Source organism: Rhamphochromis longiceps, linkage group LG7 (genome assembly GCF_057381845.1).
Source record: "Rhamphochromis longiceps isolate RC_006_pf linkage group LG7, R_longiceps_female_GT1.1, whole genome shotgun sequence".
Classification (NCBI taxonomy): domain Eukaryota; kingdom Metazoa; phylum Chordata; class Actinopteri; order Cichliformes; family Cichlidae; genus Rhamphochromis; species Rhamphochromis longiceps.
The window spans coordinates 11,856,716-11,882,282 of NC_140563.1; the positions used below are offsets into that span (position 1 = coordinate 11,856,716).

General features: G+C 42.4%; 2 protein-coding genes across 4 annotated transcripts in view; one reads left to right on the top strand and one right to left on the bottom strand.

Moving 5' to 3' along the window:
* The first annotated feature begins 6,106 nt into the window (after positions 1 to 6,106).
* On the top strand, positions 6,107 to 18,396 carry rgma (repulsive guidance molecule BMP co-receptor a). Its single transcript, XM_085412164.1, has 4 exons — positions 6,107 to 6,666; positions 10,309 to 10,424; positions 11,850 to 12,367; positions 15,405 to 18,396. The coding sequence occupies exons 1-4, from the start codon at positions 6,653 to 6,655 to the stop codon at positions 16,095 to 16,097; spliced, it is 1,341 nt and encodes a 446-aa protein (XP_085268290.1). The 5' UTR covers positions 6,107 to 6,652; the 3' UTR covers positions 16,098 to 18,396.
* Positions 18,397 to 22,510: 4,114 nt separating this feature from the next.
* Positions 22,511 to 25,567, bottom strand: part of chd2 (chromodomain helicase DNA binding protein 2) — a 28,912-nt gene continuing 25,855 nt past the window's right edge. For all 3 annotated transcript variants that reach the window (XM_085412163.1, XM_085412162.1, XM_085412161.1), the window contains 2 exons: positions 25,231 to 25,477; positions 22,511 to 24,368 (listed from right to left, as the gene is read on the bottom strand). In XM_085412163.1, coding sequence (XP_085268289.1) covers positions 24,083 to 24,368; positions 25,231 to 25,477 — 533 coding nt within the window. In that variant the 3' untranslated portion in view covers positions 22,511 to 24,082. The remainder of the gene's footprint in view (positions 24,369 to 25,230; positions 25,478 to 25,567) is intronic.

Sequence of the window (25,567 nt, forward strand, 5' to 3'; positions counted from 1 at the left end):
GCGCATAAAAGGTAACCTATTTTTCCTAATATAATTTGTCTTGTGATTGAAATATCAACAGCCCAAGGTAGGATTCTTCCCTGGGTTTGCTTTGATTGGCACAAATGAGAGGAAATGTAGACAATACAGGGGCAAGTGGAGGCATATGGACTGAAACAGACTCAGAGATTAGTCATGAGAACTTACCATTCACTTTCGCTCCTCTCCCCACACAAAACTCAAACATGCTGTAAGTGCAACGTGAAATGGAGAGGCTGTAAATCATATACAAATAGTTTCTGTTGTTTTACAGACAGGAAGAATTACATCAATATCGACTCTGTCACAGAGAAATCTTGGCTTTCTTTTTTCTTTTTCTTTTTACACGGTTTAAGTAAACTGGCACAAAGGGAGGTGTGTGACAGTGTTATTGTCTCTTTTTAAATCAAAGAGATATATTAGGATGAGGTTAAATATGTGGTGACTCCTACCTGAGCTTTAATTAAAGTTACTGGTAAGAGGACCAGTCTGCATGTTGAGGCATTGAAGATAAACGTCAACGTGGCCTGAGGGAACTATGACTCACGGATGTTCTTTTGGCACTGGTTTTAGGATCTTCTTTCTTTCTTTCTTTTCTAAGAAGAGGGTCTGAGTCTCCTCTTGTTTCGCAGCTTTTCGGTATAACTACGGTGTGTAAGGTGCTTCCACGAGGAGCTGTCAGTAAAACATCAAGAGCACATCATCATTCTAAGCACCTGACCCAACACCAGATATATTTCTTCCTCTTCATCTCAGGACTCGGAGGGGGTCCACTCTTTCTCTCTGCACCCCCTTAAATTTACTCTTAATTAACCTCATTGCACCACGATCCTCAAGCGCAGGTATCTACATAACAAATCAAACTTTTATAGCTTGCTCAGCACCACCTCTTTTCCCCCCTTCCTTTTTAAGGTCTAATCCAATTCAACTGCAGCAGCCAAGATAGATAATTAGGGTATCATTTTACATATATGCAATCAATAACAGCATTATTTAGCTCCAGGCTGAGGGAGGCGGGGGGGGCAACATCTTAGAAGCCTGATATTTATCTCTTAGTCCCTTTTTTCCCCTGTAATTAGATGTCCATGGGCTCTTCAATTAACATATACCCAAAGCGCTGACTTTTCGACATCTCATTAATGAACCACAGCCCTTTACACTTCACTTTACAAAGATAGAGTGGACAAGGCTGCACGGGGCCATGAACTTGGGTGCTAAGTGAAGAAGAGGCTTTTTAAAATGTTTCTAACGGGGACTAGCACCAGCTGAGGAGATAGCATACATCTTAATGAGGTTCAAATTAATTTGTTCTTTCAGAATTCCTCTCTTCAACAATTTTAAAGAGACTATAAATATTTCAGCATTGTAATGTTCTTTTTTTCTGGGCATAGAATTGTTAATTTTTACACTGGTTCAGGATAAAATGATGCACTAGGAATGACTAAACCAAAGGTTTATGGAATAGCTGACCCGCCGTAATGGTTTGAAACGTAGACAGGAGAGCCAGTTTATGCAGAAAAGTCAAATTTACTTTACATCTCAGAAAAATTTTCTACATATAATGTTGGCCGTATTTGATTGAAATAGTAAAAAAAAGAAAAGAGAGAAGTGGAGTATTGAAATGTTGTGCACATGGTGGGATTTGTAGGTGCAGCTAGCTTGGCTGGAGGAACTTTAAAGTCAACGTGTGTGGTCAGAGTAATGAAGTCAGAGAGCGCTAAGAAGCAGCTGGGGCTGGAGGTGATCTAGAAAAACCTTCAAGCCAACTGTGCAAAAATGCTGAAAATTTACAGCTTGACTGGTTAGATATATATTTTACCAACTTACTGGAGGTTCAGTTTTGATTGACTCTAAGGTGCTTGCTTGTGGCAGCAATAAAAAGCTGTCAAAACACAAAACAATTCCCCATGCAAGTCTCATTATCATCAAAATATGAAGGCTGCTAAGTAATTTGAGGCTGACACTTTTTTACTTCTGCATGCATTGTTTTGTTTTTTTTGCTGCAGCTATTGTGACAAGATGGGACAAAAGCGAGAGCGGCATGAAACCCCCGCAGCTGTGCATACATGACAACGCTGCAGGACATGTAGCAAAGTTCAACAACCAGGCAGAAGAAGCCAAGACATAAAAGAGCAGCGAGGAACTGCTTGTTTTCTAAAAACCGAATCCCCAGACAGTGTTTGCAGCTTTTACTTAGGATTAACGGTGTGGGTCAGGTTGTTATGATAAAGTCTGCATTCCTCTCTCAGTCTTATCGTCATTCAGCATTTACGCAGGTCAAGGATGAACAACTGGAGTTTATGGGAGAAAAATATCAAGTGTATAAACCAGGAATGTCAAACATAAGCCCCGGGGACCAGAACCTGCCCAGCAAAGACTCCAATCCGGCCCACTGGATGACTTCAGTGTCGCTGGTCGGGGCCACATAAGATTAAAGTGGGCTGTATGTGGCCCATGATGTAAAATGACTTGTGAATTACAGCTGGATGTGACTTCTGTGGAAGACTACAAAGCTCTCCAGAAATATGAAAAAGAGAAATTTATGTGACAGTGACAGCAATTTATCATTTTTATTCCAAGGGTAAAAACTTTGCACCGCCGGTCTGTGTACAATACCAAAAACAGTTAGTTAGTTAGTGTATTGTCTGTCTTGTCTTAATGTTGGTTTAAAATGGAGCACTGTAACAAAAAATAATTTCCCCCAGGGATCAATAAAGTATTCTGATTCTGATTCTGATTCTGAAAAAAGCATCAGTTTTTCTAATGGCTGTGGAGACAAATATAAGAATAATGCACACATTTTCATCATTTCCACAGAGCGCCGTTGAGCCCTATCTAATTTTATATTCATAAACCGAATATATAGCTTGTCGTTCATTTTTTGTGCAGAATTTTTAAAGCAGGAAATTAAAAAGGCAGCTGTTTTATTGAGATAAGCTTTCCTTGCATACATTTATGAGATCGTGCATGCAAATGGAGTCATAGCTGCTCACCAGTGTGTATGTATGAGTGTTTGGGGTTTTTTTTAATTGTTTGTTTGTTTGTTTTTTAAACCCTGTCAGGTGCTGAACAGTGATTCATCATCCACAGTCAAAAACAGTTATCCATTCACAAATGTTTCTCCCTGAAATTTGGCCTGATCGGCTCTGTTGAGCAGCAGAGCTAATTATTTGTCTAGCGGCCTGTACACACTCTGTCTAGTTCGGTCCATGTCTGGAATTAAACAGTGTGCATAATTCTTGTTGGATTGCAGTCCATCTCTGCTCAGTACGAGAGAGAGAATCTGCAACGAGGGTTTGCACATTCAAGTCCCTCCGTCTGTGTTAATGAACAGGCCAATTTGCAAGCCTCCTGCATCTGCATTGTTTCAGACTGTGGCAGTAATTCCACAAATTATCTGAGCCTCCCATATCAACCCTTAATAGAGTTTTCTGAATTCATGCCCACACCTTATTACCAAAGACAGTCCTGCTGTGCACACCACCCCCTCTTTTTAAATGCCAATCGTGCACATGAAACATAGATCTTAGACAGTTTGTTTTATCAATGAATGCTAAAGGGACACCCTTCTGCTGTAATTGTGTATGAAACCTCTGGCTGCGATACAAGTTGAATTTAAACACTAAAAATACTCCACGTTCACATGAGGTCAGCCCATAGTGGCATATTCAATTTACTATAGCTTCCTTACATAGATATTATACCTACAACTGAGTCTGTGGAATAAAACTGTCTCTAATATATTGTATAGACAATAATATCCATTAGAAATGTTGTTTCAGGTAAACAAAGCAGAAATATTTCCCTGATCAGTCCAGCACAAAAATTGCACAAATATATACAGAGACGCTTCATCAAAGTCCGAAATGTATTTTTAATCTTTTTCAGGTTTCGTCGTTCTTTTTTTAATACTCAGCTGCTGCTGTTATTATTATTGCAGAGTAGTCTAGCAAAGCCCAAAGAATAGATTAACTATTTGAATTAATATTGTCAGCAAATGGCAAAAATGCAGAGCACAAAGTTTGTTGTGATGCCATTAGAATCCATTAGAATCAAAGCTGTTCAGTTTAGCATCACAAGACAAAGAATAGCAGCAAGCTAATTCTTTGCGTTTGTGGATAAGAAATTACTTTCTCGTGTCGATTTGTTGATTAAATCGACACGAGAAAGTGATGCCCAGTCTTGATTCTAAGTCTGACACCTCTGAAAAGAAAAGCCCAGCAACGCTATGATGGCCTAATTGTTATGCTGCAGGAGTGCAGAAGGCGTCCGGAAGGTCACTTCGAGCATATGATGTTTACTAATCCCTGTCTGACTCAGAAATACTGCAATAGATCGGGTTTCTTACACAGTTCATCCACGCCCAACGCGCAACCGGCCGGGTGTGGATGAATGTAGTTTGTGTCAAAAGACTGAAACATCACCTAAAGATGTACAGAAACCATTTTTTCTCTGAGGAATTTATGACCCAAAATCACAGACCGTGCAACTGTTCTGTCCCGAGAATCTCACAGTTGAACTTTTGATCCGGCGATGAGGAAGCCTAGCATGTGATGATCTGAGGAAATCACCTGATAGTGAAGCAAGAATTACTCATCTGCATTTGTCCACATCGTCTGTGTGGTTTATGATTAATCGTGCTGCAGAAACCTTTTTCTTAAAACTGCGGTCTCCAGGAAAGATTGAGCAAAAATGAATCAGTCAGTCTTCTTCTAGTATACAAGTATGTAATCTCTCCATTACAAAGTGTGAAGAATAAATGTTTCTGCCAGGACCTTGTTATCTTTTTTTTTTTTTTTACATTAGTCTCACAGGCATCTTCGTCTCTCCTTGGTTTCTACCATATAGTTTCTGCTTAACACATTTTATAACAGACTAAATCACAGACGATTAAAGGAAATCACACAGCGCCCTGAGCATATAGGCATCACCCAATGCTTTTGTTCCTATAATAGTAACGTAGCTGATTGTCACACACATGCACACAGAGGCGTGCGCACGCACACACACACACACACACAAAATTGAAGCATTATAATAATCCAGTGACATGTAAAGCCGTTGTGTTAACTGGCCGTAATACCTCAGCAAGGCAGCGTGTACACCAGCTGTGTTTAAGATGAGGCCGGCATCCGGCACCTCTAAAGCCATTCTTTTCACACCGGGGTGTCACTCTTTCATGTTCTTCTGCTACATCAATGTAAAATGTGCTGCCTCTCAGTGGCCATCTGGAGTGGGCAGGTCTGGGCTGTGATAGTAAAATGAGAGGATTTACAGGGGTCAGTTTCTTGCTGGATGCACCGAGGGATGATGTAATGTGACAGTTCTGGCCAGCGGCTCAGTGCAAGCAGCATCAGTGTCAATAGAAGGTGCAATCAGAAGCTCATTAGGAAAGGCTTGTGTCAGCTCTGCATTTCTGCTGGCTTTCTCCCGGCCACTCTGCTGCTTCGCTCAGACGCTGCTAGTCCGAGGGAAACTGGAGCAGAGAGAAACAGTTATGCTGGAGGTTTGAAACGCTTGAGGAGAGAGGAGCGGGTGGGGGGTTGTGGTGGTATTTTCCTGCATGCAGCCTGATCCTAAAACACAGGTGCAGGTTCCTTGAAGCCCTTTGAGCATACCCCACCCCAACCCCTCTTCCCAGCTGCAAAGTGTTTGTCCACTTGATCCTCCATTAAATCCTGATTATTATGGATTTGTCTTTTTCAAATTGGTGATTTGCAAAGATAAGAGACTGATAAAGGTTATCTGGCAAGGGCTGTTTGCTGCCAATCAATGAGACTAATTAAACTTGATCCAAATACTGCAGAAATAAGAGTATGTAAAAACAGAGGTGAAAGCAATGCAGATATCCTCACTGCCTGGTTTAAAAAAAAAGCCATTTGGTTTAAGTGAAAGCAGAGTTGTCACTACGCATGGGTTCGGTTTTTTTATAAGATAAAAAGTGTTCAAAAGTGCGTTTCTGCCTGGTTTTCAGTGCAGACCTCTTTTCGCTGCAAAGCATCTAGTTTAAAAAAAGAGAGAGAGAGGGGAGGGGGGGTCTGATATTTGGGGCTCCCATGCGGCGTCATGCAGAGCCGATCATTGTCTCTCTCACACTTTCTAACTAGCCATTTCACAACATCCACACAGCGGATCGAGCTGTACGCAGCAGCAGTTTTACCTTCAGGGCTTTTTTCCCTTTCTTTCGTTTTTTCTCCTACACGACGTCGACCCATAACTAACAATTTTAATTCGGCACGCGGATGAGGCCAATTACCGGACTTAATCTATCATTACGTCCCCGTTCCGATCGGCTGATAGTCAAATGAGTTAAGCGATGGCTGAAGAGCTCCGAGTCCGCCACCGGGTGCCAGAAGTGGTTGTTTAAATTTAAAAGAAAACAACTAAAAGAGAGAAGAGAGAGGGGGGAAACACTTTGATTTCCTTGCAACGCGGACTTGGAGAAGCTGTGCGGCGGACATGATGTGCAGAGTGGCGGATTTTACGCGCAGAAAGCCGCTGGGTGCGTTTGATTTCGGATTACTGTGACACACTGGCTGTGTAGTTTTCAGGGGGAGATTTTTTTTAAGGAGTCTGCTTCCCTCTCGCTCCTGTTCGCTGCTGTCCTCCAGGACTCCAGAGTCGCGGAGATCCCATGCAGTCGCCAAGGTTGGTTCGAGACTAAATTTTACTCCTTATTTCTCATATTAGGCAGGAATGTGATCAGTTGTGTGCTGCTCAGCCCTGTAATGTGTCTTGTCTTCCTATCATCCTGCCCGGAGTGTTTGGATTTCAGCAGATTTAATAACCTGATCCTTTTTCCAGTGTCACACAAGAAAAAACTAGGAGAAAACTGAATTTTGAAATGCACCAGACCCCCCACCAAAAAAAAAAAAAAAAAATGCATCTACACGCCTCATTACTTCTAAATTATTGGACAACTGGGAGTAAAACTATTAATCACAATTTTATATGTTATTTTGTCTGGATTTAGCAGTTACTCCCGACTAAAAATACCCTTGAGGCCACTTTAATCCAACATGCAGCCAATGATGATCTTAACGGTGCTACAGGACAAATGCGCCTGTCGGATGCAGATTTTTCACCTTTTAAATCCCAACTGCGTGACAGCTACCTGTAATTAGACCAATAACCGAGCTGTCCACAAAGCTCAAATTTAATGACAGGTTTGGTTGTCCTCGTAACGCCATGTGCGTCTGTGTCATGATTTGAGGTTTCATATCAGAGCTCATAACAAGCGCCATCTGTTGGAAAAGAGGATCAGTCCCTGTGGCTGTGGAGATAAAGATAAATGGACAGAGATATGTTGGCCTGTGCAACCAGTTTAACGCTGCACACAAAAGAGATGGAGCAGCTTGTTATTTAGATTACACAGGGAGGATTTAAAAAAAAACTGTCTGCTGTAATTCCCCCAGCAACCTGGTTTGACAGGTGATATCAGAGATTTAAGCAGCACATCATAAAGCCATTATGCTGGATTTATGGAGATGTTTTATTGTTATATTGTGTCACCGCTACCTGTTACAGCATGTGGACGACAGGGTCTCCCGGATAAATATGTCCTCATTTATATGACGGAACATGGTGGTGGTTAAAAAGCAAAAAATTTGAGCTGTAGATAAAACCATAACTAAGCTAAGCAATTCGATGATCAGTGTGTTGACTCGGAGAGGTGGTGACTAGAAAAGACATGTCCTAACCTCATTTTGATTGATTATTTTATTAGTGATTTATCGATTAATCAATAAAATGTCAGAAGTTTCTTCCTATTTCCCCACCCAGGAAATACACCAGACCCCAAAGAGGTTCAATTTCAGTGAGAGATTTAAGAGCCTCTTTGATAAATAATTTAACTAATCAAACTGGAAGCAATCAAATTAGCTGATACTAATACTGTAATTTATTATTCTGGTATTCTAGCAGAAACAATTAGTGATTCAGAATAAGGAATACATGGGGTCGTTTTGGACAAAGAAATAGAGCTGTGACTTTTTATTGATATTTACGAACCCTCTGTGACATAACTGGTTTCTCATTCACTTTTAATAGTAATAACTGAATCCCTTAATGAAGCTGGATAACAACAGATAACTATCATTCATGCTTGTTCTCCATAAACGGATCATAAAAATGACTAGTTGGCTAAAGCACTGACAACAACAATAATTTCCTCTATTTGTTTTGTTGTTCAAATAGTGCAAAAACATCTTCACATAATGAGAGTAGATGGTTGATATGGATGTTGTAGGTTAGTCTGCAACAGGTGATGTATGTGCAGCATCTGTTTTTCAGATCTGGTGCATTTTGCAGATTGATCACTGGGCTGCTTCTGCCCAGCAGCTGACCGACATCTGATTAAGACAAGCTGCATCAAACCCTTCAGAGTGCTGCTGAACAGCTTCATTCCTCTGCTGCAGCCACGCTACAATCCAAAAATATTCCACAATTCATCAAAACATTTCACCGAGCAGCTTATACCTTTCAGCTGCGCTCATTCCTTCCTTTCAGATGTGAATGCTCGGTATATTAGGTTTGGAAGTAACTCTGCACGGGGGCCACCCTTGTTGAAAACATGTGTAGGCTCGGACCTCTTTGTACATGAACATATCCATCACCCGCAAGAGGGACAGCAACCACAAAGACAATCAGCGCTCTGTGGAAAAATACTGTACAGCCAGCCACAACCTGAGCAAGATGGTACATATTTTGGTGTAAATGAAATGCTCCACTAATGTGTCATCAGCACAATTCAAAGCTAATCAAAAAGAGGAGCAGATCAACACCTGCACTTCTTGTCATTTGGAGAAATGCTTTTAAATCCACCGAACCAACATGGAGGAAATGCTCACTGCAACGAGGGGCTGCTTGTTCTCATTTCAGTGAAGTAATTAAGTAGTAAAATGCCATCAAAATTCTTACAATCAGGTGGGGCTCACTGTAAGTTTGAGTACCTCATGCCCGGGTGCTTTAAATGACTTGTGCTGGGTAAACTATGGCCGCTGTGATATCAAAGAACTGCGGTGTTTCCACACTGTTTCGCTCTCTCTCTTTTTTTAAGTCATTTAACAACCTGAGGATGAGTTTACATCATATAATTACAGGCACATTACACATAGCGGATGGTTAAATGCTTATTTTGAAGTTAATGCCTTGAAACATGGTTGTAAGAAGATAACATTTGCAATAACAAATACTGTGCAATTTGTTTTTCACCCTCCTAGTAATTGTTTTTAAAATTATGGCTTATGGCTGAATTGTATGGCTGAATACATGGAGTTAGGTAACATTTTAGTAAAGTACGCTATTAAATGATTCAACTTTTTGTCAGTATACAGATATTGATCCTCAAGCTAAGATAATCTCCAAACATTCACTCGTTCCACTATGTTAAACACGATCAGTTTAATGGTTTTCCTTGTTATGTGTACCAGGAACCCAATTATCTTTGGATCAACTCAGGGTCTGGGAATCTGTGATGGGGATTTTTCCCTAGATTAAAAACCACAATGGAGAAATTAGGAAGCAAATCAGTGAGATGAACCCACAATTACATGTATGCTTTATCATTTTGACCCAACTTTTCACTCAATCCTGGGTATTTGTGGTAATGAGAACATCTTGTTCAATAATACCTTTGCACATTGCCCACAGTGGGCTATGTTGGGTGGAAGGGTTGTAGCAAGCATTTTAAGGTGATGCAAATGATGTATAGTTTTTCGAGAAGTGATATGAAGAAAAAAAACTGATGATTGTTCGTATTGTTGGTGGTTTTCCTCTTGTTAATCTGCCCACACACGCTCTGTGGAGGCATGACACAGTTTTCATTTCAAGCCTTTAAACGGTGCGGTTGTTGTTGTGATCTTATAACAAATCAGATCTTTCTTTTATATGGCGGTGTGGACTACCACTTTGTGGGTCATGAAAAGTCGGTCGTCGTCTAACAAGTCTGCACACTGAGGTGTAATTTGAGTCTCGCAGAAAGGTGGGGGTTTAAGGGCGAAACGGGCAGCCGTGATTGGTTCAGCTTGTCCGATGGCCCGCAGAGGCTTCGCCTCCTCGGCACTCCCTAAAAGGAAGGATAGCTCGGCTGCCTGCCTGCTTGGAGCTGTTTCAGCTAGCTGCCTAACTTCTACCGACGAGAGGAACAAAACAGCCTCTTACCAGGCGGTGATGAGAAGACGGGACCCCCAGCTTCAGACCGTTTTCATGGACTTTCTAGTGTTTTCTTAGCGAAGGCTTGGCGAGTTGAGCTAACTGTCCTCCACTGTTTTTTGTCCTTAATGCGACCAGGGAGAGGAGTACAGTGCGAGCCCGAGCTGGATGGATGGTTATGGGGGAAAGAGGGAGACCCTCGGCGCTTGAAGTGTGCAGAGTCCTCGCCGTGCTTTTCTCACTCTTCCCCTCTGGTAAGAATTTATTTTTTTTTTTGTCCGTTTTCGTTTTCTTCCTTTTTCCTTTTAGACCCAACAAGCGCGTTTTACGCCAACACACACGGTTTATATGACTTCACGTAACTGTTAATCACAGTGCTAGCAAACTCCAGAAGTTATTAGCATTGATTTTTCTCCACCTTGGCGTCCAAAGTTGCCTGATTTATATACTTTTTATTTGCCGAAATATTGTATTTTGTATCATTGTTATTATTGAACCACTTGTTTTTATTTTTCAAAAAAAAGTGACGTTTTAGCGGGAATCCGAAAACTAGTATGAAAGCTTATAATAGTCCTTATCGTTTAGTTAAAAATCCACCAAACTCTATACAAAAAGTGACTAAAATCTAGAGAATTGCAGCGAAGCGTTTACTTTGTACGTTTATAATTGTTTTTAATTTGAAAATATTAATTTTTCATATTTATTTATTGTTAGAAATCTTGACATTTAAAAATAACATTTTGCCAGGTATTAGTTTTGAGACAAAAACCACTGAAAGGTCTTCCCGGAGCTGCATGCGGCTCTCCAAAAGTGTTTTGTTGGGGGATGGGACGGGTCTCGGGGTTTTGGCTCCTTCAAAGTGTTTTTTCAAGCCGAGAACTGCACCGTAGAAGCCAAATAATGTATCTTATTAACTATATATTTGTGTGACTGCAGTCAGTCACTTTTTCAGCTCACTTAGCGCAAAGCCTAATCGGTTTTCTTCTTTGATCACATGTCGTTACACAACAAAGTGATAATACGCTGATAGCTGAGATCAAGATTAGTTTATTGCCATCTTGATAAGTGGATGGGTGGTGTGGACGCTTTGAGTTGTTTAAAGTTTGACTTCAAAGTGCTGGTAGTCCACCCCCCGGAAACCTCTCACAGCCAGTTCAAATAAATAAATGCTTTATTAATCGAAGGTGATAGTATTCAAACATGGTGTTGCAATGATTCATCCTGGGAAATGTTAAAGTAGCATTGGTGCAAAAGTTCGCCGGATATTGCAACAAAGCTGGAGACCCCAGAGGAGTAGTGTTATTAATCGGTTATCGTGTAGATTAGTATCCCTAATCGAGTTTTTACCTGTGCATATGAAGAAAGAGAAATGGAAACAACTGGATGTGAAAGGGAAGTGAAGCGAAGCTACCTTCTTTCCAGGCTTCGCTTTTGTTTGTGGCTACATCATATAAAATGTATATATTGGATGAAAATTACATCTAATGTTATTGTAATTGTTATTAATTCTATAGATTGTTTTTTTTTTTTATCATTTACAGTATAGTATGCACAAAGAAAATGGTTAACTTAAGGAGGAACAACAGTAGCCTTTTGGATAGAGAGTGTGCTTTAAAGCGTCATGTTTCTAGATGACTTTATTACTTTTGCTCCAACTGGATGTTGTTCCTCCCTGACAGTGAGCCTGCAGTGCAAGATCCTCAAGTGCAACTCTGAATTTTGGGCCTCCACCTCAAACTCTGGACCGGAGGAGGAGTTTTGCACGGCTCTGCGGGCGTACAACAGCTGTGTACGTCGGACTGCACGTACCTGCAGGGGTGACTTGACATATCACTCTGCACAGCATGGCATAGAGGACCTAATGAGCCAGCACAACTGCTCCAAGGAAGGACCGACTTCCCATCCACGTACCCAGACGCCGCTTCCTCCAGCACCCCCGCCGGTTATGACTGACAGCCAAGAACGCTCCGATGGCCCGGAAGTGTGCCACTATGAGCGCAGTCTTCCACGCAACACGGCGCCACCTAACTATACCCACTGTGGCTTTTTTGGAGACCCACACCTCCGAACCTTTGGCGACGACTTCCAGACATGTAAGGTGGAAGGAGCCTGGCCGCTCATCCATAACAAATACTTGTCCGTCCAGGTGACCAACACTCCCGTAGTACCAGGCTCTTTCGCCACCGCCACAAGCAAGGTGAGACCCTCTGTTGTTCCTGTGTATGACTGCAGCACTAGCTGATTGGCTAAGGCTTTGAATATATGTCTTGATGCATGCTCATCCAGGTAAGAAAATCCCAAAAAGTTGAATTTGTTCTGGACGTAGCGTTTTCAGTGGCAGAAACATTTCGTCACTCATCCAAGTGACTTCTTCAGTCTCAGCTGACTGCAGGTTTCCCCAACCTTATAAACAGCACATTTGCATAATGACTGAAACTAGCACCACTGACAAACAATGATTGCATTATTCATCAGTGGCGCTAGTTTTTTCTTTCTGAATCCAGTCAGTCCGCTTGCATCTGAGTGATGTAAATTCCATTATCCAAGAGGGTCCATGTGCCAGTTTTTTGTGACAGTGCAGAGTACCCCACAGAGACTGCACTGGATGCACTACAGCTAACTGCAGTGGATTGTTATCGAGGCTTAATGCCGAACTGATCATCCTTAATCAAGCTAATGTTTATTTTTCCACAAAATGTGCTGTACTAAGTATTCTAGAAGGGATTCTGTTCTGTGTTACTAAAAATACACTAAAAGCTACACAGAGGAGAACAGGAGGGCAAGATGTCTGACACAGGAATGGTATACAATCATCCAGTCACTTTTCAAAATAAAAGACCCTGTGCAGACTAAATGCTGTGCTGCTGAAAGTGTGTTTTGAAGAAGTTCAAAGGATGCTATGTGTGTTGCATCGCTGAGATGAGCCAACAGTCAGTCAGCTAGGGCCACTGTTAACAATTAAAGGGCCATTTACACATTCCTAAGAAGTTGTTCAAAATTTGGTGAACAATTTTTGGTTGATGCGCAGTTAAGAAAAGGACTCTTGTCTGTGTTGTGTTACCTCTGTAATTAAAGGGGGGGGAGCGCAATCAACAATTTCTATTATCATTGACTCAATTAAGTAGCAAAAATGTGCTGGGTACAGCTTTTAAAATGGGAAGCATTGCCTGGTTCTGTATAAATATATGGTATGTAAGGATTTGGACTGTCAAGCAAAACTGGGTTTTGTAGCATTCTCTGTAGGTGACTTGAAAAGGTGTTTTAAGATAATAATTTGTTGATCCTTGCAATATTGCTTGTAGGGTTTCATAAATGTTAGTACAAATTAACCAGCTGCACATATGTGTCTGTGTGAAGAGCTGGGATGATTTCCTTTTGTTGACATATACATGGGCAGCTGCAGAGACCGCAGGTGTGTAGATGTTCTTACTGCCCTGCTTTCTTATCTGCTTGGGGAACATGTTACATACACGTGCATTAGATCAGCATTACAGGAAGACCTGCAGGTCCTTTTTGAAGAGATGGGTTATTTATTTATCTTTATTTTTTTCCCCCTCTACACATTATTGCACATAAGATTGCCATATACAGGTGTAATAGCAAATGCCATGTGTTCTGAAAGGTGCTGTGGGCCTGTGTTCCTGTCACACTGTGGATCCTGCTTATTTGGATGAGTTCTAAATTAGGATATGAGGAAGCTCGATCCAGCAAATCTCAAAGGGCTCCATGAGCTTTATCAAAATCTTTTGATACTTAAAATCAAGATCTTTGATAAAGCTTATCAAGATCTTTGAGATTTGTTGGGCTGGGCTTCTTCATCTCATAGATCTTGATAAGCTTTATGAATCATATGTTAGTATTAAAACAGCTGTGCTTTGTCGCATGTGAAGCTTCATTCTCTGTTGAGCTCAGTCTGATGTTTGGGTTTCTTATTGTAGCACACAGTGAGCACAGAACTGCAGATTATTTTGTCCACATTATGAGATATTTTCTTTCAGATTTATCAGCAGTGCACAAGTCATTATTGATATTTTGTTGAATAGTGAATTGGTTAGTTTGGATAGCCGCCCCTAAAATGGTCAAACTGGAGGCCATAACATAGGAGTTGGCCTAGACTTGGCAATGCTCCAGCACCATTTGGTTGAGGACCTGAGTCGTTTGCTGAGGATCATAGCTGAAGTACTCAGACTGAGGTATAAGAGGACTTTGTCCCTAATCACATTTTTAGAAACTATAATTTTCTGTAATCAAGGTTTCTAATCATACTCTATTAAGCATTTGTGGGGGGTTTTAGCTTTTAAAGTAATTGCATTTTTGTACTGCTATTCTTGGAAGCAAATGAGACGGCTTTTTAAAGATCATGATTCTGGACAAAGGGAAAACAAAGCAGCAGCCAATGCCACCTGTGCAAACAAGGCCCTTCTGGTTAAAGATCTGCATTAGCAGAGCTCTGTGTTGGTACATAGCTCTCGCTACAGCAAATAAAACTGTCTGGTTATTTCCATCTTCATACCAGTAGATAAGGCAGGCCTTTTTCTTTTGTTTGCGTTTATTAAACATTTAAGAAGGAAACTGGGAAAAAGCAGAAGTTATTGTGGCTCGGATAAAGGAAATTGAAAGAGGGAGAGAGAGAGAGCTGGTGCAGCAGATAAATTGTCAAGCTTAAAGAGTATACTGTGGACCCCCACCCTGTGTCCCCTGTCTCAAACGAGCAGACATCCCAGTTCCTAGGCCGTCCATGTTCACACAAAGGCTCATTGGTGTCCTGATGAAACCAAGCTTACAGAGTCCTGGCCAGTCTCACTTAATTAGCTGCAGAGTATATTGCTGTGTCCTGGCCCGACGCCACTCCATGGAGCATAGTTCTGGGGGTTCACAGGCAGGTTTTTCAGTACTATGAATGGATCGTCTTTGTGTCTGCAAACTGAGGCCTGATTTTTACATGGCCGAGACTTGTGTTTTTTGAAGGCGTTTGCCTTGGCCTCCCTCATGTTGAGCCAGCCCTGAAATGTGACTCTTAAGTGGGGCGTTGTGGTAGATTGCACAAACTTGTTCTTAATGCAAAAGTATAAGCACTTCCCATTTTCATTCCGATGTTTACATTTACTGCAGTTTACTAGGATTTAGTATGTGAGTAGGTAGGGAAATGGTCACTGATAACTTCCTGAGAATTGTAAAAGTTGACCGTAAAATGAATGTTGAATATTGATGCAATTTCTTTCTCCATTCTGCAGCTGACGATCATCTTTAAGAACTTCCAGGAATGTGTGGACCAGAAGATGTACCACGCAGAGACAGACGAGCTGCCGGCTGCGTTTGCAGACGGCTCAAAGAACGGAGGCGACCGCAACGGAGCGAACACTCTGCGTGTGGTGGAGAAGGTTGCCGGGCAGCATGTGGAGATTCAGGCGAGATACATCGGAACAACCATCGTAGTCCGGCAGGTAGGCCGCTACCTAACCTTTGCCGTGCGGATGCCGGAAGAAGTTGTGAACTCAGTGGAGGAAGGTGACAACCAGGACTTGTACCTGTGTCTTCACGGTTGTCCTGCCAACCAGCGCATCGACTTTAGGAACTTCAGAGCTCGAGCGGCGGAGGCCCAAAGCGTCAGCAGGACCAGGAGCAACACCGGTGCCAACGGCTTTACCTACCAGTCTGCAAAGACCAAGTGCAAAGAGCGGCTTCCAGTGGAGGATCTCTATTTCCATTCTTGCGTGTTCGACCTCCTCTCGTCCGGAGACATAAACTTCACCATGGCAGCCTACTACGCTTTTGAGGATGTTAAAATGCTCCATTCAAATAGCAAAAGATACCACATCTTTGAAAAGGCTGCCGAAATGAATAGTGCAGAACAGAAGGGCAGAAATGTACTTTCAGTCTTCCTCGTCAACCTCCTCGCTGTGTTATTGTGGACAGTCTGTCTATAGCGTCTTTACAACAGTGTCCTCATGGTGTGTCTGTCAAGGAGCATTAGAGCACCATCGCTGCGTCCTACATCGGCTCCTCTCTGCTCTGGTTCTGTGACTTGACAGGTAGCTTGCAAGTAGGTCATCCCCGACCCAAGTCTCATTTTAGTGCTATTGTCGTGTCTTGACGTCAGCTTAATGACAGGACGAGCTCAGCGTTCTCCCACCTATCATCACATGTATTCAGCTGCTTCATTGGATTGGTCTTTGAAGAGGGCAGCGGTGAGAGAGCCCAGCTACTGCTGAGCTCAGGATATCCACCTGGGATTAAATCCCACATTCTCAATGGGGCCTGCATACCTATGGGAAGCTGGACAAGATGATCTTTTGCAGAAAGAGGAGTTTGCTGTTCCTCCCTCCTCTGACACCCCCCCCCCCCCCCCCCCCCCCCCCCCCCCCCTTCATTGGTGCCAAGCCAGTGAAGCTCTATGCTCATGTGGCAAAACGAGAGGACCTGACAGGGGCTTTTGTTAACCTTAGGCCAGAAGCAGCTCTATGTTTGATTAGTTTCCAGCTTTGGAAAAGCCGGAGCCTTTTGGAAGAAACACTCAGCCAAAAGGATGTCAGAGCAGCGTCTCCAGTTGTCTGCTGTGGAGATTAATGGGTCATATGTTAGGTTGTGTGTGTGCGTTAGTACAATATGTGTGCCGAATTCAGCATCTGTGGTTAATTTTGTGTTTGTGCGTGCAGCAGTTTCCAGACAACAAACCTCCAGCGGGAGAACTCCATTCCCATGTCTTTGTGTTGCACCTAAAATTTCAGAAATAGAAAAAGATGAAGCGCTCGAGTTCATCTAGTGGACTCTTTATCAGCCAAGTAGCAAATTCCAAAAAGGGAACTCAAAAATAGTCATCTGCACGTTATTTTTCACTGTCATGCAACCTTTTCCCCTCCTTTTGAGCCGTCACACAACACGCTGACGTGTGGATCAGACAGCGTTTGTACTTTTAGGTCGGTTATGTGAATGTAGCGAAGAAGGTTTAGAAGTGCAAACTTGTTTAAGGGCACTTAAAGCGTTTACAGAAGTTCGAGCAGCCAATCAAAGCCCGACACCTCCTCGAGAGCATTTTGTGAATTTGAATCTCCGTTTAAGCGTCGGTGGTGTAGATGCCGTTAGTACTCGCTGTAAAGACATCACCTCTAGTCAGTTGAGCATTTTTATAGACTACCAGCGTGCTGAGCTGACTGTGGCTTAGTGAGTAAACGATAAGCATATGTCTGTAGACGTGATTTCATGGCTTAAATCATTGCCAAAGAACAAGCCCTTGTGCCAACATTTTTCCAAACAGCTGAATTTTCATCTTTCAGTCCTTTAAAAACAGTTTGCGACTCCTGTGTATATAACTCGTGTTTGTGGGTGAATTACAGTAACACGTACTGTAAAGGCAGCATTGGTTTCTGTTACTGCAGTCTCACTTTTTGCTTTTTCTTGTTTCACAATAAAGCTTCGAGGTTTCCAGCTGAACTTTGGCTCTCAGCTGCAGTATCTGTTAGTGTGCAAGTCCTCCCCCGTAGGTCCCGTTACCGCTGGGGCAGTTTAATGGTCATTTATCCTTTTTTACACTGAAGTATTTGGCAGGCCTTACTACTGCTATTTGGAATATGTATCAGTGCAGTTTGACGGCAACAAAAAAGGAAAAAAAAAACGCATACAAAAAACTGATGATTGTAATGTTGAATCTTGTGTTGATAGATGTAATTTGTGTTTGTGTGTTTCACAGTAAATGGTTCTACATGTGTAATGTGAGACTGTACATGGTTTTTGTGTATTGTTGAGTTTAAATTTGTATATTACCTGTTGTGTTTTGAATTTATCACTCCAGTTTTTTGTACACAAGATGTTTCAGTGAATGTGAACTTTTGTTTTTCTTTAATTTGAAAAGGGATTTTTCTTTTGTCTTTTTGCAAAAACATGAACGCCATAGAACAGATTAGTCTTTACTGAGTACAGCGTACACATCGGTCTGTGTAGCAGTGATAAACGTTAGTTGTTTAGTATCAAACAAGACTGCCCACCTTACCCACAGAAGAGATTGTTGCAAAGTATTTTTTTGGGGCGTTCATGTTTTTGAGTTTAAAGCACTTTATGTTTTCTTTGACATTTAGCTCTTTTGTTTGACTTGTAAGGGTTTAAAAAATACAAAAAAAGCTGAATGGGGGGAAATGCCAGAAAGATCAAACTGTGTTGTAAATGTGATCCCACATGCCAGCTGTTTGTAATGTAAATTATTTATTAAATAAAAGGAAGATGTCTCGTTTAGCAGCTCTCCTTTTGTCCTGTGTGGTGTGAGTTTGAAAGCATTTTTTGAAAACCACCCCGTGTGGGTTTTCTGCCTACACTTTGCAGTGCTTGACTGCCCCCTGCTGTAGATATGAGCAAATGTTAAAATGTTGTTTTGTTTTTTTTTGTTTGTTTGTTTTTAAAGAAGTTTTAAGTTTTGACTTTGGAGTTAAAAATTGATATTAAAAATGGGATTTATGAGCTTTATATAGTTAAAATGTAAACACAGTTAAATGTAAAAGTGAAGTTTCAGGTGTATCGACAATTTATAGAGAAAAGCATAATAAATAATCTAGAATTGACAATTTACTGAACATCCTATGCAGACAGAGTAGGAGGAACGAGTAGGAGGAACGTCCAAACTTCATACAGAAGTCTCAAGGCCAGAATCAGTCTGCTGCAAATGAAATAAAATGTGAGGTCAAAATGTCCATAAAACATGTCTTTCTGACCCAGAGGAGGGAGGAACAGCAAACTCCTCTTTCTGCAAAAGATCATCTTGTCCTTGCGGTGGTCACCAGAAAGCTCCAGGCAGAATTTGAGTAGGTATGGACATCAATGTGATGCCGAAATTTTATTATCCTGTTTGGAAGAGCCAAATTAATCTAAAATAACACTCAGGTTTACTGTTTGCTGTTGCACTGAAGAACCCTGATCCAGCCTTCCTGTCTTATTAGTCCGTTCACATTTATCTGCAGGAAACGAAACGCAGAGCATGAAACTGCTTCACCTCACTGGAAGGAGAACCGCAATCGGTTGTAGCCGTGATGCCCTCATTTAAACATCGGATAATTCAATCGTGCAGGAGGAAGGTTTCCATGTTAGAATATTATGTGGAGTGGTGTCTTTGAAGGCCACGCAGGAAGAAATATACACAGAGCAAAGATTTATTAGTGTGTGTGTGTGTAATGTGAGAATGGTGGTTTATGTATGTTGAAGTTTATTCTCCTCTAATGACTTCAACAGAAAACATGAAACTGAGGAGAAACTCTGTTAGTCCGTGCTGCATTTTCCTACTACAGGCCATCATTGGCGTATTAAGATAAGATAACCTTTATTAGTCCCACACGTGGGAAATTTGTTTTGTCACAGCAGGAAGTGGACAGTGCAAAAGTTATGAGGCAAAAATTAGAATACAATAAGAATAAATACAGTACACAACTGTACAGAATAGAATAAAATAAAATACTATATACAGTAGAATAAAATAAAATAAATATACAATAAGATAAAAATAGAATACAAATACTATATACAACTGAGTAAAAATACAACGATGACAGAAAGGATTATTGCACTTAGTATTATTGCATATGTATGGATGTGTGTGCTTGATCAGTTAAAGTCTTTATTATGGAGTCTGACAGCAGTGGGGAGGAAAGACCTGCGAAATCTCTCCGTCTCACACCGTGGGTGCCGCAGTCTCCCACTGAAGGAGCTGCTCAGTGCTGTCACAGTCTGCTGCATGGGGTGGGAGATGTTGTCCATCAGGGATGACAGCTTAGCCGCCGTTCTCCTGTCACTCACCACCTCCACTGGGTCCAGAGGGCATCCTAGAACAGAGCTGGCCCTTCGGATCACCCTGTTCAGTCTCTTCCTGTCCCCAGCAGAGATGCTGCCGCCCCAGCAGACCACGCCATAAAAGATAGCAGAAGCCACAACAGAGTCATAGAATTTCTTCAGGAGTGGGCCCTCCACTCCAAACGACCTGAGTCTCCGCAGCAGGTACAGCCTGCTCTGCCCTTTCCTGTAGAGGGCGTCTGAGTTATGAGTCCAGTCCAGTCTATTGTTCAGATGAACACCAAGGTACCTGTAGCTGTCCACAGCCTCAATGTCCATACCTTGGATGTTCAGTGGTTGCAGTGGAGAATGCTTGTGCCTGCGGAAGTCTACCACCAGTTCCTTGGTTTTACTGGCGTTGATCTGGAGGTAGTTCAGCTGGCACCAGTCCACAAAGTCTTGGGTCAGACCTCTGTACTCCTTGTCGTCCCCATCAGTGATGAGGCCGACTATTGCAGAGTCATCAGAGAACTTCTGCAGGAAGCACTGGGTGGAATTGTGGGAGAAGTCTGCAGTGTAGATGGTGAAGAGGAACGGAGCCAGAACCGTTCCCTGTGGGGCCCCCGTACTGCAGACGACCCTGTCCGACACACAGCCCTGAGTCCTCACATACTGTGGTCGGTCGGTGAGGTAGTCCAGGATCCAGGTAGTGAGGTGATGGTCCACTCCAGAGTTCACCAGCTTGTCCTTTAGAACCGAGGGAAGAATGGTGTTGAAGGCACTGGAGAAATCAAAGAACATGATTCTCACAGTGCTTCCAGCGGTCTCCAGGTGAGCGAGGGAACGATGTACGAGGTGAATGACGGCATCATCCGCTCCAATGCCAGGCTGGTAGGCAAACTGAAGTGGGTCCAGTGATGAGCTTATTAGGCGCCGAAGCTGAGCCAGGACCAACCGCTCCAGGGTCTTCATCAGGTGGGATGTCAGAGCCACCGGCCTGTAGCTGTTGAGGTCCTTGGGGCGTGAAGTCTTTGGCACTGGTACAACACAGGAGGTTTTCCAGAGCTGTGGGACTCTTCCCAACCTCAGGCTCAGGTTGAAGAGGTGCTCCATCACCCCACACAGTTGGTCCGCGCAGGACCTGACGACCCTCGAGCTGATGCCATCTGGACCCGCTGCCTTCTTGCCATTAATCCTCCTCAGTTCCCTCCTAACCTGGGTGGTTGAGAGAGACAGGCTGGAGCCTTGTGTTGAGTGTGTATTGGATGCTGTTGTTGGGGGTGGGGGGGAGTGAGCAGGGTGAATAATTTATTAATTATTTATGAATTTATGAATTTATGAATTAATTTGGGGTTGGCCATGAATGCAGACATGTTTGTTATTAATAAAGAAGAAGAAAGTACTACAGATGCAGTACACATGGGCACTATAGGATCTGGGGTCTGGAGCAGGTTAATGAATGTAGCTGCTTGTTATGAGCAGCCTGTTGCAAAAACATTTATTCCCATTTCTTTAGCTGAATCTATGACAAATGTCAATAATAACACAGTTTGGCAGGCATAAAAAAGCATTATTGCATCAAGAAGGTGATTCTGTAAGAGCGATTACCCATAAATTTGGCACATCTTGGCATAGTGTGCAGTGTGTCCTTAAAAGTTTGAGGAAACTGGATAAATGGAGGTCGAAAGAAGAAGTGTCAGGCCTAAAAACTATCTGCTGGAAAAGGGTGAGGTATGCCTAATTACATGGTTTGGTAGTGACCAAATGCAGTGACCGCTCCTCAATAAAACGCACACGAGGGCCCGCCTGGAGTTTGCCGAAAGGCACCTGAAAGACTCTCAGACCATGAGAAACAAAATGCAAAAGGAGTGGTGAAACAAAGATTGAACTCTTTGGCCTGAATGCCAAACATTTCATGCAGGAAACCAGGCACCAATAATCACCTGGCCGAAATCATTCCTACAGTAAGGCATGGTGGCGGCAGCATCATGCTGTTTTTCAGCAGCAGGACAGATGAATGCTGCAATGTACTTAAAGTTAACCTGCCCCAGAGCGCTCTCGATCCTTAGACTGGGGCAAAGGTTCATCTTCCAACAGGATGACAACCATAACCACACAGAGCCCAGATCTCTGGTTATCAGAAAATGGCTGTACATCGACGCTCCCCATCCAACCTGATGGAGCTCGATAGGTTCCGCAAATAAAAATGGGAGAAACTGCTCAAAAATGCCAAACTTATAGCATCATACTCAGAAAGATTTGAGGCTGCAATTGCTGCCAAAAGTACTTTGTAACAAGCGTCCGGCTGCACTGTAGATGTGGTTCCTGTGAACATTTAGTTGAACTGATGCTGAAGCCACCGTGTCATGTTGGAGACGAGGTCAGGTATTAGGACAAACTTTGTATTCCTCTCACACCTCTGAAAGCATGATTAGCATTTTAGCTCCTGCCTCTCCTGCAGTGCTTTTACACTTTGAGCAGAGAAACTTCAGAGCATTTTGAGCACTTCTCATGTTTGTAGAGCAAAAGATGAAGCAGTTCTAATAGATCAGTTTCATCAGGCATAGTTTTATGAAGACAGCAGAGATGAAAGTCATTGTGTAACAAAGTTTATTACATATGTCCAAACATATGTACAACACATTTCTCACTAAGAGTGGTTTTTTTGTCACAAATATAAATTATTTAGACTTTCTTAAAGAACATATGATACAGGAACTGTAGCTTGCTTGATGTGGAAGAAAACATGGGCTGGCTGCTCACTGTAACAAATCGGTTAAGTACCCCTGGACAGAAGACGCTTGATTTTCCTTTACATTCTTGTTTAAATATTTCTCAAATCATTAACTCTTTTGGAAAAAGCACACAAATTACCAGAGTGGGTCCCTTCACCAGTTTGCAAAGAATTACAATTTTGTACTTAAAAATGTGCCTGCGTGAGCCCTCCGTATTGTTCGTGAGCTGATATACAGTTTGATAATACAGACGTAAATAAGGCACAAACGGAGAAGCAAAGAAAAAGGTAGGGAAAAAAAAAAGAAAAATGGGGGTGGACAGGGTCAGATTTGGCACAGGAAAAGTGACTAAAGACAATAAACACAAAGAAATTTCAACAGCAACTTCCTAATTATAATTCAAGAACAAAAATATTGCCAAACGATTAAGTACAGAGAGGAGAAAAAAGAAGAAGAAGCTTATGTCGCTTAATTCCCCCCCACCCCAGAAATAACTGAGTATTTAACCATCGTAATACTGATAATCAGGGATCGATTGAAGTCGTAGTGTTATAAACTTTCGTACAAGTTGTTGCAATAAATACTGCTTCCAAAGCTTTCGATTCATCGGACCTACTAACAGTAAAGTGGTTAAAGTCAACAGAGCAGGAGGATTTCAATGATTTATACTACTACACAATGATTTTTTTTTTCCTTTTTAAACACGTGAGAAGTGTGACTTTGTTAAAAACCATCGCTGCGCTTGTAGAAGAAACAACTTGGCTTGTTTCGTCATTTAAGTGTCAACAGATCTCATTTTAACCTGCATGTTGAAACCCCCATGGTTCTGTTCGGCTACATGTTCGACACAAAACATTTTGAAGGTGCAGGTGAGAACACGGTACACATTCTATCGTACGGAAACCTTCTTATGACATCATTTGCACTTAAAGCTAAACGCAAAAATAAAAGTTCATGTCATGGTTCCTTTGGGAATTATCCCATACATTTACCATTCAAAAAGGCCAAAACACCTTCAGGCACTTTTAGGATGGAGATCATGGAGATTTAGTTCTTGTATCCTAAATTTTCTTTATATAATAATAGTCCATGGGACTAAGCATCCATGAGCGCGCCACTCAGTCTTTCCGTGATTAACTGATGAGTTCGTTTAAATAAAGTTGCATGTTTTAGGTTCTTTGTTTTTCCATCTTTACGACAGAAAACAAAGTTCTTCCTTCACGGCACAAATTCAGAGCCACAGTCACTGTCGGGGGCGGGGAAGAGCAAAAAATAGTTTGGTTTTGCTGGTAAAGAGGGTACATGTTGATTCCCTTTTCAACTGTGAGCTTATGTTTTGGCCAGTCCAGACTTGTCCATCAGCAGCAGCATGTGGCTTTGACCCTGGACTAAACGCTTAAATGAGTTTTTTCAGCCTGCTCTGGGCAGACTTAAGTTTTCCTGTTGTTCCAGTTCGGATCTGCCATGGCATTCAGCTCTCCGGGCCTCTCCAGTGGAGAGCGGGAGTCCTGTGGCGACTTCTGAGCCTGCGGGGAACGAGGGTCTAGAAGTGGAGGAGGTTTTTCAGGGTGGAACGGCCTGTTGTAATGATCTGGCCCTGAAGGACCTGCAGGCCTGTGGTCCGGCATCCTCCTGAAATCCTGAAGAGGACCGTCTCTTCCCTGGTGGTAGTTAGGGCGGAAATCATCAGGACGTCTTCTTTTGGGGTCTGGATGCCTGAAATATAGTTGAAAGGTCGTTAAATTAAAGAAACAATGGTTCTCCTTACAGTGTAGTATTGTAGGGTCTTTACCTTAAAATATTAAGCACCTTGAGGCAACTGTGTTGTGATTTAGTATAGTATTAATCGAATTTATTTATCACTAAAAATAAATTCGTTCCAGTAATAATAATGGAGCTAACATCTCTGTAACTTAGGTGAGAAAAGAGCTTATTACGCACAGTGAACACGCCTGCATTAAACAGAGAGCTCTCTCTAAAATGTTACCCCATTATCTCCTAATGAGCCTAAATAAGTCACCTGATACTAGACATCCCTTCACAGATGTTGGTGTTACCATCGAGCCTGACGCTTTTCCCATTTCCTCCTGTTGTTTGTTAATTATTCTGGTTTTTCCTGAATAGAGGAATATTTGGTGCCACCTCATTTTTGTATTCAAAACCTGAAGTAATAATAATAATAATAATGGATTGGATTTATACAGCGCTTTTCAAGGCACCCAAAGCGCTTTACAATACCACTATTCATTCACTCTCACATTCACACACTGGTGGAGGCAAGCTACAGTTGTAGCCACAGCTGCCCTGGGGCAGACTGACAGAAGCGAGGCTGCCATATCGCGCCATCGGCCCCTCTGGCCAACACCAGTAGGCAAGTAGGGTAAAGTGTCTTGCCCGAGGACACAACGACCAGGACAGAGAGCCCAGGGATCAAACCGGCGACCTTCCGGTTACAGATGCGATTCCCAACCCCCTGAGCCACGGTCGCCCTTTCAACAAAGTGAAAACATTTTTACTTGAGTATAGTTTCTGGCTAATCTACTAGCCTCTGAAGGTCACCATATTCACGTAAACTCACCTGTCATAGTAGGGTCGATGACCCCTGTGGTCCCGGTCGTTGCTGTACTGCTCGTATGGTCTTTTTCGAGGAGAGGAGTTGTTGCGGTAACCGCCCGAGCTGCGGTAGGGGTCTCCGTGCGGCCGTCGATCACCGTAGTGGTCCTTATAGCGATGAGGGTCATAGGGATGATGCCGATCTCCCTGCCACGATGAGTTGCTGTTACCTGGGTAGCTGTATTTACGGTCCCTTTGCCAGTCTCCTCGATCTGTAAAAAAAAAAGAAAAAAGAAAAAAAAAAACACAAGCAAGCTGACATTAACTGACCGATGTCTGATTTTTCTCCCTTTGAATAATCA

What these genes read in the sequence shown, in the direction of transcription:
- rgma (XM_085412164.1), top strand. An exon ending in TTTCTCACTCTTCCCCTCTG is followed by an intron (nt 10,425 to 11,849) that starts GTAAGAATTTAT and finishes CCTCCCTGACAG; the next exon opens with TGAGCCTGCAGTGCAAGATC. An exon ending in TCGCCACCGCCACAAGCAAG is followed by an intron (nt 12,368 to 15,404) that starts GTGAGACCCTCT and finishes TCCATTCTGCAG; the next exon opens with CTGACGATCATCTTTAAGAA.